Source organism: Bison bison, unplaced genomic scaffold (assembly GCF_000754665.1).
Source record: "Bison bison bison isolate TAMUID 2011002044 unplaced genomic scaffold, Bison_UMD1.0 scf7180017864371, whole genome shotgun sequence".
Lineage (NCBI taxonomy): Eukaryota > Metazoa > Chordata > Mammalia > Artiodactyla > Bovidae > Bison > Bison bison.
Window position 1 is genome coordinate 14,488,571 of NW_011494943.1, and position 13,341 is coordinate 14,501,911.

General features: G+C 40.9%; 2 protein-coding genes across 4 annotated transcripts in view; one reads left to right on the forward strand and one right to left on the reverse strand.

Annotated features, from left to right (window-relative positions):
• MILR1 (mast cell immunoglobulin-like receptor 1) overlaps positions 1–13,341 on the reverse strand; it is a 38,182-nt gene that overhangs the window by 12,831 nt on the left and 12,010 nt on the right. Inside the window, exons 3-9 of one of the 2 annotated variants that reach the window (XM_010856414.1) lie at positions 10,390–10,674; positions 8,134–8,244; positions 3,197–3,286; positions 2,612–2,668; positions 2,427–2,495; positions 1,747–1,827; positions 1,483–1,612 (exon numbers count right to left, since the gene is read on the reverse strand). In XM_010856414.1, coding sequence (XP_010854716.1) covers positions 1,775–1,827; positions 2,427–2,495; positions 2,612–2,668; positions 3,197–3,286; positions 8,134–8,244; positions 10,390–10,674 — 665 coding nt within the window. In that variant the 3' untranslated portion in view covers positions 1,483–1,612; positions 1,747–1,774. Of the gene's footprint in view, positions 1–1,482; positions 1,613–1,746; positions 1,828–2,426; positions 2,496–2,611; positions 2,669–3,196; positions 3,287–8,133; positions 8,245–10,389; positions 10,675–13,341 lie in introns of those variants that run through there. The other variant, XM_010856415.1, reaches the window with a different exon arrangement.
• PECAM1 (platelet/endothelial cell adhesion molecule 1) overlaps positions 10,212–13,341 on the forward strand; it is a 109,625-nt gene continuing 106,495 nt past the window's right edge. The window contains exons 1-2 of one of the 2 annotated variants that reach the window (XM_010856413.1): positions 10,231–10,298; positions 10,730–10,845. The gene's annotated coding sequence lies outside the window, so the exon portion shown is untranslated. Of the gene's footprint in view, positions 10,299–10,729; positions 10,846–13,341 lie in introns of both variants that reach the window. The other variant, XM_010856412.1, reaches the window with a different exon arrangement.

A 13,341-nucleotide genomic window follows, 5' to 3' on the forward strand; every position in this document is an offset into this window, starting at 1 on the left:
TGACAGAGGATGAGATGGCTGGATGGCATCACTGACTCGATGGACGTGAGTCTGAGTGAACTCCGGGAGTTGGTGATGGACGGGGAGGCCTGGTGTGCTGCGATTCATGGGGTCACAAAGAGTCAGACACGACTGTGCAACTGAACTGAACTGAACTGATAACATCTTATGGAAAGAACCCAGATGGACTTAATGGCCAAGCCAATAAAAATATCCACAGAAAGAAGGGGAAATTAAGCTCATGGATGCTGCTTTATCGCAACAAAATCCTCAGGTTCACCTGGACCTGTGTGTACAGCATAGCCCTTCCCACCCTGAATATGCATTCCCACAGCCAGTGCTGATGTTGTTCTTTGCTGGGATTTAAGTCCCAGTCCAACCACTTACCAAGCTGAGGATGACCCTGTGAAATTACTTACCCCATCTAAGCCTCAGTTTCCTTACCTGTAAAATCAAGTTAATAAAACTGGCCCCAAGGGTGTTACAGGGTTAGTGTCTAATTAGCTGATAACTATGATTTTTCTAGTCAGAGGTCCATTGTTGAGAATAGTTAAGACAGGTTCAGGCAACCGCCCCCCCCCCCAGAAGAAGAACAGAGTGGAGCAATTTTGGCCAAGTTATTTTGTGTCCAGAACCCCAGAAATGCCTCTTGGCTTTATTGGACTTTACTTATAACTCCTGGGATGAGAGATTCAAACCAGAAATATTTTTGCCCCTCAAGTGGACTGAATGGTGGCTCCCCCATAAGTTCTAACGCTTGGAACCTGTGAATATCACCTTGAGAAAAGGGTCTCTGAAGGTGTAATTATAAGAATCTCCAGATAAGATCAACCTGGATCATCTGGATAGTTCCTGAATCCACTGTGTGTGTGCTAAGTCACTCCCACCAATACTGGGGTGGGTAGCCTATTCCTTCTCCAGCGGATCTTCCCGATCCAGGAATCAAACCAGGTCTCCTGCATTGCAGGTGGATTCTTTAGCAACTGAGCTATCAGGGAAGCCCTATGAGAAAATACATGTCTGTTGTTTTAAGTCAGCAGTTTGTAGTAATCTGTTACAGTAATCCTGGGAAGCCAATCCATTTCTCTGTTCTTCCCCAACTCAACTCTGGGCTGTCCTCTTGACAGACAGCTGACCAGAAAAATGCAGCACATAAAGGCACGCTTCTGACATGAGCTGAATCTTGAGGACTGAGAAAGTCCATGGAAATCAATACAAATGAATTTGCAGGCTTCCGGAAGCTAAGAGCAAATGTTAGTGGCAGTGAGTAATAAATGTGTACTCGTTGAGTGATCTTGCCTTTCTCCAGAGGTGACTGCAGGTGCTGTTTTCTTCAGACACCTTTTCAAGGCCACCAGGCTTTGTTTTGGAATTCAGGCATGGTTTTTGCTTTGTGTGTTTGCTTCTGAAACTTCAGTGGGCATGGGGATGGGGAGATGATTGTTGTAAGCTTCCAGGATGCACTTATGAAGAACACAGTGGTCAAAAAATTATTCTTTATTCAGTGGTGTGGAAATGGGGGAAATGGTCCTTGCCAAAAAATGGCAAAAGCATGTAAAAACTTAGGATCCCACCTAACAAAACTCTTGTCTGATGACAGGATTGTATGTACCTGAAAAAGCCAAAGGAATAGTGTTTAAGCATGAAAAACAGCGAGTCACTTTGGGTAACCAGGTGAAACCTTTTAAAGTATCAATCAAGTTTGCTTTTTCTTTATGGAAATCAGCTTTATAAAAAGCATCTTACCCTGAGATGTAGCCTACATCTTTAAATCTCAGAGGACAAGTTCAGAATAGACGTATCCATCTTTAGAATTATTACTGTTTTCTGTAATATAGAAGAGAAAATAATTCAGTAAACTTAGGATGTTGTCATTGGTGTTCAGTTGCTAAGTCATGTCTGATTCTTTGCAACCCAGTGGACTGCAGCATGCCAGGCTTCCATGTCCCTCACCATCTCCCAGAGTTTCCTCAAGCTTGTGTCCATTGAGTCGGTGATGCTATCTAACCATCTCATCCTTTGCCGCCCTCTTCTCCTTTTGCCTTCAATCTTGGATATGTATCTATAGAAGCTCTTTTAAAATTCTATTTTGGTAGCTGGGGGTCCTGATAAAACCAAGTATGAACTGTCTTTTTTTCCTGGACTACATTATGTGATTTATTCTTGAAAGCATTTTAGAAGTGCACTTGCCTTGTTCTCTCTGGATTTTTTTAATGTGATACACTCCCTACCACATCCTTTCCTCCTCCCCATCCACCCACGTCCTGATGAAATGTATTAGGCGCTGTGGTGCTGGCTGCTATTGGTGTCCTAGAGCGTGGATGTCGCCCCTGTTCATCCCATCCTTGGGTTCCTAAAGCTAATGATGGCCTCACAGAAACCACTGCCCATTTCAACAGCGTCTCCTATCCCAAACTGTGGCTCACCCTGATCTCTTGGTGCCACTTGCTGGAACACGGGGTCAGCATAATGTATCTCCTGGGAGTATTTAGCCCCTGGGTAAAAGACAAGAAACAGAATTACTGGGTCTGTGGTCCAAATCTCTGATCTCCTGAGGGCAGTGGCTACCCTTGCAATGGCATGTCGCTTCTGGACTTTGCAGAGTACTTACCATCTTGGGCACTGGAAACACATTGCTTTGGTTCTAAGCCTGGCACGGGTTTCTCATCTGTAAAATGGGGGTGATATAATTTGGGAGTTAGTGGTGTTTGCACCAGACAGAGCAGAGAAGTCGCTTAGCGCTGTGCCTGGAACATGGCTGGTCCTCAGTCAGCATCCACATTGGCTGGGGTTGTTCTCACTGTTGGCCAAGGTGCTGGGTCTATTTACCATAAAGCAGTAAACGATGCCAACTTTAAGAGATGATCATAAAAGTGATTGGAACACAGTGTGGATCATTCTGAACTGATATTAAAAAAAAAAAATCTCCAAGATATGTTGCTAACTGAAAAAATCAGGTGTAGAATGGCATATCTATGACATGCTACCATTACTACCATTTATTTAGATGTTTATAAAACACACATAAAATATCTGTGGAAGGACTTTAAAGTGGAAAGTGGGATTGAGTGTTGGGGCGGAAGGGAGACGCTATACTCAGCTTCTTCAGTATTTTACCCATTTGTGTATGACCTTAAAAAAAATGTAGAAGACAAAAACCCCAAACCAACCAAAATCTCAAACAAAATTCTCTTACCTGCTTGATTTTCACAGACATTTGCGTATATTCCAGCTTCCATGGGTATATTTCTGCAGACTCTGGGTGCACTATCTTTCATAGCTTTTCCTACGTAAGTTGGTGCAAAATCATTAAAATAAACCAATTCAGCCACAATTTTTTTTTTCCTGCTCCTCCACGGAGCAGAATTCCCCAAAGTTCTGGAAGAATGACCTTCTCGGATGGCCTGAAGTGTTGTCTATTAAAGGGAAATCGTGGGCTCAGCTAGGAGACCGTAGCATCTGCTGCTTCAGGCCAGGAGCCCTTCTGATTTGTTCTCAGATCTGCAAACAACACCCTTGGCCTCTTAGATTGTGCCTGAGATGGCCAGAGATATCTTTTCTTTCCTTCACTGTAAAGAATAGCCTGTAAAAAGCTTCTTAATATCTGCAAGAGATACTAAATTACCCAACTGAGTTCCATTTAGCCCTGGCGAGTACTCAAGAATATTAATTCCACTTTTGTAAGATCCTCGGATTTTTGTAGGAAGAGACTAGTTTTAAAAATGCATGAGATGCAGTAAATTTAAGAGGATTGAAGTCATATCAGCCATCTTTTCTGACCACAACATATGAGACCAGAAATCAACTACAAGAAAAAAAACTATCAAAAAAAAAAAAAAACAACCCACAAACACATGGAGGATAAACTACATACTACTAAACAAACAATGAGTCCCTGAAGAAATTAAAGAGGAAATAAAAACATACCCAAAGATGAATGAAAATGGAAGAACAACCATCCAAAATCTTAGGGACCAAGCAAAAGCAGCTCTAAGAGGGAAGTTTATTATAATACAAGTCTATCTCAGGAAACAGGAAAAATCATAAACAACCCAGCTTTACACCCAAAGGAAAGAAGAAAAGTTAGAAGGAAAGAAATAATAAAGATTAGAGCAGGAATAAGTGAACTAACAACTAAAATAAAACAGTAGAAAAGATTGATGAAGAGCTGGTTCTATGAAAAGCCAAATAAAATTGATAAACCTTTAGCTAGACTCATCAAGAAAAAAGAGGGCTCAAATAAATAAAATCAAAAATGAAAGAAGTGGGGGATGGGCGGGAGGCTCCAGAAGGAGGGATGTACATATAGTTATGACTGATTTGCATTGTTGTATGACAGAAACCAACACAACATTGTAAAGCAATTATCCTTCAGTTAAAAAAAAAAAAGGAATGTTTTTATAGGACTTCAGTGAGAATTCTCCATGGAAGTAAATTCCATATTATTTTGTCCAAGAAATTTAAAAAAAAAATGAAAGAAGTTACAGCTGATAACCATAGAAATACAGAGTCGTAAGAGATTAAGATAAACAGTTGTACACCAATAAAACAGACAACCTAGAATAAATGGATGAATTCCTAAAATATACAGCCTCCTCAGGCTAAATCAGAAAGAAATAGAAGATATGAACAGACCAATTACCATTCAATATGAAATGGAAGCAATCATCAAAAGACTCCCAACAAACAAAAATCCTGGGCCAGATGGCTTCACAAGTGAACTCTATAAAACATTGAAGAGGAAGGAACCCTTCCAAACTCATTCTACAAGGCCAGTATCACCCTGCTATCAAAGCCAAAGACAGGGACTTCTCTGGTGGTCCAGTGGCTAAGACTCTGAGCTCATAATGCAGGGAGTCTGGGTTTAATCTTTAGTCAGGGAACTAGATCCTTCGTGGTGCCACTAAGATCCCACATGATGCAACTAAAAAAAAAAAAAAAAAGATCCAAAGTGTCACACCTAAGACCTGATGCAGCCAATACGAACAACAACAAAAACCCAAATGACAAAAGACAGACAAAGACACCAGAAAAAAAGAAAACTACAGGCCAATATCACTGATGAATGTAGATGCAAAAATCCTCAACAACATAGTAGCAAACCAAATTCAATAATACATTGAAAGAATTATACCCCATGATCAGTTGAGATTTGTCCCAGAGATACAAGGACATTTCAATATCCACAAATCAATCAGTGTGATACACCACATTAACAAATTGAATAAAAGCCATATGATTATTTAAATAGATGCAGAAAAAGCTTTTGACAAAATTCAATATCTATTTATGATAAAAACTAAACAAAGTGAGTACAGAGGGAACATACCTCAACATAATAAAGACCATATATAACAAGCCCATGGCTAACATTATACTCAGTGATGAAAAGCTGAAAGCATTTCCTCTAAGATAAGGAAGAAGACAAGAATGCTCACTCTTGCCACTTTTATTCACAATAGTATTGGGAGTCTGAGCCACAGTAATCAGACAAGAAAAAAAGGAATCAAAATTGGAAAGAAAAAAGTAAAACTGTCACTGCAGATGACATGATACTATATAGAGAAAATCCTAAAGACACCACCAAAGAACTAGAGCTATTGAAACAAATAAATGAATTCAGCTAAAGTCACAGTATATGGAATTATTAATAATATACAGAGATCAGTTGCTTTTCTATACACCAACAATGAACTATCTGAAAGAGAAATTAAGAAAGCAATCCTATCTGTACCAAAAAGAATAAAATACCGAGGAATAATATAACCAAGAAGGTAACAGACCTGTACTTGGGAAACCATAAGACACTGGTGAAGGAAATTGAAGACAGCACAAACAAATGGAAAGATATACCATTCTTACAGATTGGAAGAATTAATATTGCAAATGGCTGTACTCCCCAAGGCAATCTACAGGTTTAATGAAATCCCTGTCAAGTTAACAATGGGATTTTTTCACAGACTTAGGCAAATAATTCTAAAATTTGTTTGGAAACACAAAACAACCTATCCTGAGAAAAAACAAAGCTGGAGGTATCATATTCTCTAATTTCAAACTGTACTACGAAGGTACAGCAATCAAAACAGTATGGGACTGGCACAGAAACAGACACACAGGTCAGTGAAACAGACTAGAGAGCCCAGAGATGAACCCCTACTTACACGGTCAATTAATTTACAAGGGAGGTCAGAATATACAGTCAGGAAAAGATAGTCTTTTCAATAGATGGTATTGGGAAAACTGGACAGCTATATGTGAAAGAATCAAACTGCACTACTTTCTCACACCATCTACAAAAATAAAGTGGATTAAGAACCTAAATGTGAGATCAGAAACCATAAAACACATAAAAGGAAACATAGGTAGTATGCTCTTTGACACTGGTCTTAGCAATATTTTTTTTGGCTCTGTCTCCTCAGGCAAGAGAAGTAAAAGCAAAAATAAACAAATGGGACTACATTAAGCTTGCACAGCGAAGGAAATTATCAACAAAGCAAAAAGGCAGCCTACAGAATGAAAGAAGATATTGCAAATGATATGTCTGATAAGGAGTTAATATCCAAAATGTACAAAGAACTCATACAGCTCAACATCAAAAAACCAAACAACCCAATTTAAAAACAGGCAGAGGAATTGTATAGGCATTTTCTAAAGAGCACATACAAATCTCCAGCAGGCACATGGAAAGATGTTCAAAATCACTCATCATTAGGGAAATGCAAGTTGAAACTACAAAGTGATACCACCTCACACATCTCAGAATAGCTACCATCAAAAAGGTAACAAGTAACAAGTGTTGACAAGGATGCAACTTAAAGGAAAGTCATGCACTGTTGGTGGGAATGTAAATTGATGCAGCCACTATGGAAAACTGTATGGAGGAGTCTCAAAAAAAAAAAGCGATCCAGCAATTCCACTTCTAGGAATTTTTTCTGAAGAAAGAGTTCATTGATGGATGAATGAATGGATAAACAAAGTATGTGTTATGTATGTATACATGTGTGTGTATAATATATATATTATATTATATATATATACACACATATATATAACTGATTATTCAGCTTTTGAAATGAAGGAGAAAAAAATCTTTTGCACCGCAAGGCTTGGGGGATTTAGTCCCCCAGCCACAGATTGAAGCCGTGTCCCCTGCAGTGGAAATGCAGAGTCCTAACCCTTGGACCACCAGGGAAGTCCCCCAAAATGAAGGAAATTCTGACATGTATACAACATGGATGAACCTTGAGGACATTGTGCTAAATGAAAGAAGCCACCTACAAAAGGATAAATAGGGTATGATTCCATTTACATGAGATTTCCAAAATAGTCAGATTAGACTATTAGTCAGAATAGACAGGAATCAGAATGGTGTTTGCCAGGGGCTGGGAGGAGAGAGAAGTTAATAGGGACTTACACCATTTGACAGGTACAGAGTGTCATATTTGCATAGTGAAAAAGTGGGTGGCTGGTGATGGTAGCCCAGGAATGTGAATGTACTTAATGCCACCAAACTGTATACTTAACAATGGCCAAAATGGTAAATTCTGTTGTTATGCATATTTTACCACAATTTTGAAAAACAATTTTTAAAAAATTTTTAAAAAGGTAAAAAGGTATGACAAATTTTAAGACAATGACAGCAGAGCATTAAAATGTCTTCTTAGCACGGGGCCCCATGTGACTGCACAGGTCACACGCCCCCAAGCAATCTAAATAGGGAAGGCTTCACCAGAGAAAAGAGAACTGTGCTAAATGTGAACAGTTCAGGAAGTCCTTCATTATCTTCTTGTTTTGCATCTTTTCCTTCTCTTTTCATTTTCTTCATATCCCATTTCTGATTCTCCTTTCCCTTCCTCCTTACCCTCTCCCCTTCTGTCTGTCTCCAAAATCCAGGGAAAGTGAAAGTGTTAGTCGCTCAATGGTGTCCGACTCTTTGCGACCCCAAGGACCATAGCCTGTCCGGCTCCTCTGTCCATGGATTCTCCAGGTTAGCATACTGGAGTGAGTAGCCATTCCCCTCTTCAGGGGATCTTCCCCACCCAGGGATTGAACCCGGATCTCCTGCCTTGCAGGCAGATTCTTAACTGTCTAAGCCACCAGGGAAAACAATGGCAAAGCTCCTAAGGAACTTACTTGCTTTGTACTTTCGTAGCATCCAAAATGCCAGAACTAGGATGATTATTATCAGCACCAGTAATAACCCCGGAAGCAGGAGCTGCAGGCAGAATGGACCGCAGTCTCCTCCTGGAAGAAGAAGAAGACAGCATTCACTGGTCACTGCACAACCTGCTTTTCCAATGATACTGAATTGTGGAATGTTCTGGAAAGGTCGATCATGACTGTCTCCCAAGTTACCCATGAAACCTGGGTCCCTGCCCTATGTGGACACCCTCACCACCTGAGAATTAAGTTGTCAATGAAGTTCTAAAAGTCAGACCAAGTCCACCTTCCACCAAGGGTTATTTGCAAAGAAAAAAAAGCAGTACAGCATTTAACAGACAGATTGTTGTCTACATCATTAGGGTCATAAGTCTGAGAACAGCCTGGCCATTTGTCAGGCAAAGTCTTTAGTCATGTCGGTATGATCTATGTTACCCAACAGCTGTCACTTATTATTGACTATATGCAGACTTTGTGTTAAGCACTTTTCGTGCATTGCCTTAGGTATCTCATTGGTATTATTCCCATTTTACAATTAAGTAGAATAAGACTCAAGTAAAGTTCCCATTTTGCAATTAAATAAGAGTATGTGACTTTTCTAAGGTCACACAGCTAGTGAATGGAAGGCGGTGATTTGTAAGCCAAAGGCTGACTCTGGGGCCTGACTCCAACAGGCTGCCTGACTGTTAGAACTTACTGAACACCCAGATGTGGGCTCTGATCTTCTGAGGATGAGGTGTTTAATGCCCTCGTATGCGCGATTCATGGGGTCGCAAAGAGTCGGACACGACTCAGCGACTGATCTGATCTGATCTGATGCCTATTACCCTTGCTAACCTAATTTTTTTTTTCTCCTCCCGCCTTGACCAGTGTCCCTTCATCAGGCCAGGTTTTTATTTTTTAAATGTTGTGGCCATGCACCATGAGGGGTCCCAGTTCCCTGACCAGGGATCAAACCCATGCCACCTGCATTGGAAATGCAGTCTTAACCACTAGATGGCCAGGGAAGTCCCTAAGGAAAGGTTTAAATCTGGAATTCTCAGACTCTGAGTTCTGCGCTGGAACATGACAGTGTAAAGAGAGCCGGCTCTAGCTCTGGCCTGGCCCCTTCCCACCCAGGCTCTGATCTGCGCCCTAAGGAACCTGCCTGCGTGGCCAAGTGTTGTCCCTCAGCCCCCACAAACAGCTCCCTTGGCTTGAGTCCAGGAGTGCTCACATCCTCACGGTGGTCTACCCTTGGGAGGACGAGCTGGGAAAGAGACTTGTGCAGGCCCTGGGAGGTGGGTTCTGATCTGATGGGGTAGGGAATGCAGGTCTAGGAACCTAGAGTGAGGTACAGAAAAGTAGAGATACAAGGTCCAGGCAGGCATCCCTATGGCTTATGGGAAGCTTATTGGAAAGTGTATGGCTTAGAAGAATCCAGATAGCGCCTTCCGAAACACAAGACTGGGACAGGAGCTGCTCTTGCCCCCAGTAGAGAAATCTAGATTCACCAAGCATTAGCAGTAGGGCATTCAACAGCCAAGGAGGAAGGTACCTGTGTTAGAAGTGAGTTTTTATTTAAATGATTTTAAAAAGCACAAGAAAATCAAGAGACCCCACCAGCTTCAAGAGATGCAGGACTTCCCTGGTGGTGGAGTGGGTAAGAATCCGCCTGCTAATGCATGGTACACATGTTCGATCCCTGGTCCGGGAGGATTCCACATGCCATGGGGCAACTAAGCCCAGTTCACCACAACTACTGAGCCTTTGTGCTGCAGCCACTGAAGCCCATGTGCCTAGAGAGCCTGTGCTCCACAAACAAGAGAAGTCACTGCACTGAGAAGCTCGGGCACTGCAACGAAGAGTAGCCCCCACTTGCTGCAACTAGAAAAAGCCCATGCGCAGCAATGAAGACCCAGCATGGTCAAAATAAATGAATATATAAAAACAGTGCTTAAAAAAAGAAAGTGAAAACAAAGAGTTACAAATTCTAATGTGATTGCTAAGAACCTGAGCAGGAAACAGAGTCAGTTCAGGAAGTCTTACAACAAGGTCCCTTCCTGCCCCACTCTAGGTTTTTCTATGGTTCCTTTATGGCAGAAAGCAGCCCCATCAGAGCGAATGGACCCTACAGAAGAAAAAGTACTTAGAAGCAGGTGGGCGAAGTGGGAAATGGTGGGCAGAGGACAGGCTGCAGTTTCTGGAAGTAAATCTAGACCCTGTTGAACGAATTCAGGTAGCCCTTACCTGTTGAGGGTATGGTGACAGGTTTACTGTATTTTGCATGGTCAGGCAATCTGTTTTTAGCTTTACACCTGTACTCTTTCACTTCCGCAGTGTTACTCTCGGTTATGTTAAATTCAGCAGGCTTCCTTACATCCTTGGAAATAACTGGTGATATGGTGATGTTTTTTTCAAAAAAAATATAATTGATAGGCAGAGAGCCGTTGAATGAGATGCAGCGTAGCGTTATATATCGGTCTGTTTTTGTTTGAATGACGCTAATGTTCAGCACCGGTGCAGTCACTGGGTCTAGAAAAATGAAAGTGCACGTTAAATGGCTGAGCAGATTGGTTCCCTCACTCAGTCCACAAACATGGATGGAAGCCCTACTCTATTCCCGGCTGTTCACCCGAAGATGGACAACACTGCTCTTGTGAAGTCAAGCTGCTCGCAAGAAGCTCCATGGGGAAAGATCAATAGGTATGTGGTTAACCCCATGTATCCTGGCATGAACCAGGCTCTGAGAAAGCCAGAGAGTGGAGAGCATCTCTCTGCTTTGAGGAGCTGGAGTGCAAACTTGCCTTTTATCAGAATTCACCATTTGTTTGTGGTTGATGGTATAATTTTGTCAAAGATCCAGCTCCAAGTATGTAGCTGAGAGGTGCTTTTAGTCCCAATCGTTGTAAGATAAGTGTCTTTTTTTTAATCAAGAAAGTCTAAAAATATCATCTTTTCTCACAGTACTGTCGTTTATAGAATTCAGCTGTACAATTATCTTTCAGTTCCTCCCCAAAACAGGAAGTAACCCTGATAGATAGAGTTAAGGGAAATTCTTGACCAGAAACGAGTGAGTCTGGTGGGCTCTGTCAGATCATACCATACTTCATGGGAGAATCCAGCTCTGTAATTTGTTATATAGTTCTTTAATGAAACAGGATTATAGGGAAAGAAAGATAATCGCTGAGTACCCTTCATGTGTTGGGGTCACTACACCTGTTATCTTGGTTCACTCCACAACAGCACACAAGGTGGACAGCATTATGCCCACTCCACAGATGAGACCATTGAAACTCAGAGACCACATACCTAATAAATGGCAGAGCCAGGGCCAGCTCCCAAGCAGATACTTTTGTTTTTGACAGTACTGTGCCATTTTAATAACTGGGTGCAGAAACAATGAAACGTGTTTCATTGTTTAAGTCAAAGGAAAGAAGCTAACAAATTAGAGTCTTCTTGCTCCATCCTTCCCTCACCTGAGCAGGAATCCCGGTGGCAGCATCCTTGACAGAGTGGTACCCAGGGATGGGAGCCTCAAAGAGCAACTTTGTTTGGGAATAGCATCAATAGACTGTTCTTCCTACGAAAAACTGAAATCTACTTCCTGCAATTTTCAGGAATTGATGTATTCATGATGAAGCAGAGAGCATGGACTTCTCTCTGAGATAAGATGATTCAAACCAGAATAAGGGTGGATATCTAAATTTAGTGGAAAGATGTAAACTTCCCTCAGAGTTTGTAAAAGGACTGGTAAAGGGCATCACAGCATCACTGTGATCAAGGGAAGGGAGTTGTAACTCTTCCATAAATCAGTTGTTTTTTAAATTAAAGGAGTCCTTTAAGGCTCATTCAGATGCCACCTTCCCCATAAAACTTTTCCTAAACCCTCCAGGTGAAAGTTGTCCCTCTTCTGTCTCCTGCAGCACTTGATCCCATCCTCATACTACTTTTTCTGCCACTTATTTTGTGATCCACTTGAATGTCTCCTGGCTACCTCAAACATAACCTTTTGAAACTGAACTCCAGTTAATCTGCTAGTTAATGAATCAATCGGTAGGTAGATAAACATTATTAAAATTATATTCTTTTTAAAAATGTTTTTATTCATTCAGTCATTCATTTGGTTCTTTTGTGCCTAGAACAGTTAACATGAGGTCTACCTTCTTTTTTTTTTAATTATTTTTTATTGGCTCACAGTTGATTTACAATGTTGTGTTAGTTTCTGCTGTACAGCAAATTGAATCAGTTAAATGTATACATACATCCACTCTCTCACTTGCCATATAGTTCATTACAGAGTATTGAGTAGGGTTCCTTGTGCTATACAGTAGATTCTTTTTTTTTTTTTTTTTTAAATTGGAGTATAGTTGCTTTTCTATGGGAATGGTCTTGATCCCTGTCTCCTGTACAATGTCATGAACCTCATTCCATAGTTCATCAGGCACTCTATCAGATCTAGGCCCTTAAATCTATTTCTCACTTCCACTGTATAATCATAAGGGATTTGATTTAGGTGATACCTGAATAGTCTAGTGGTTTTCCCTACTTTCTTCAATTTAAGTCTGAATTTGGCAATAAGGAGTTCATGGTCTGAGCCACAGTCAGCTCCTAGTCTTGTTTTTGCTGCCTGTATAGAGCTTCTCCATCTTTGGCTGCAAAGAATATAATCAATCTGATTTTGGTGTTGACCATCTGGTGATGTCCATGTGTAGACCATTCCCATAGAAAAGAAATGCAAAAAAGCAAAATGGCTATCTGGGGAGGCCTTACAAATAGCTGTGAAAAGAAGAGAAGCAAAAAGCAAAGGAGAAAAGGAAAGATATAAACATCTGAATGCAGAGTTCCAAAGAATAGCAAGAAGAGATAAGAAAGCCTTCTTCAGTGATCAATGCAAAGAAATACAGGAAAACAACAGAATAGGAAAGACTAGGTATCGTTTCAAGAAAATCAGATACCAAAGGAACATTTCATGCGAAGATGAGCTCGATAAAGGACAGAAATGGTATGGACCTAACAGAAGCAGAAGATATTAAGAAGAGATGGCAAGAATACACAGAAGAACTGTACAAAAAAGATCTTCATGACCCAGATAATCACGATGGTGTGATCACTGACCTAGAGCCAGACATCCTGGAATGTGAAGTCAAGTGGGCCTTAGAAAGCATCACTACGAACAAAGCTAGTGGAGGTGATGGAATT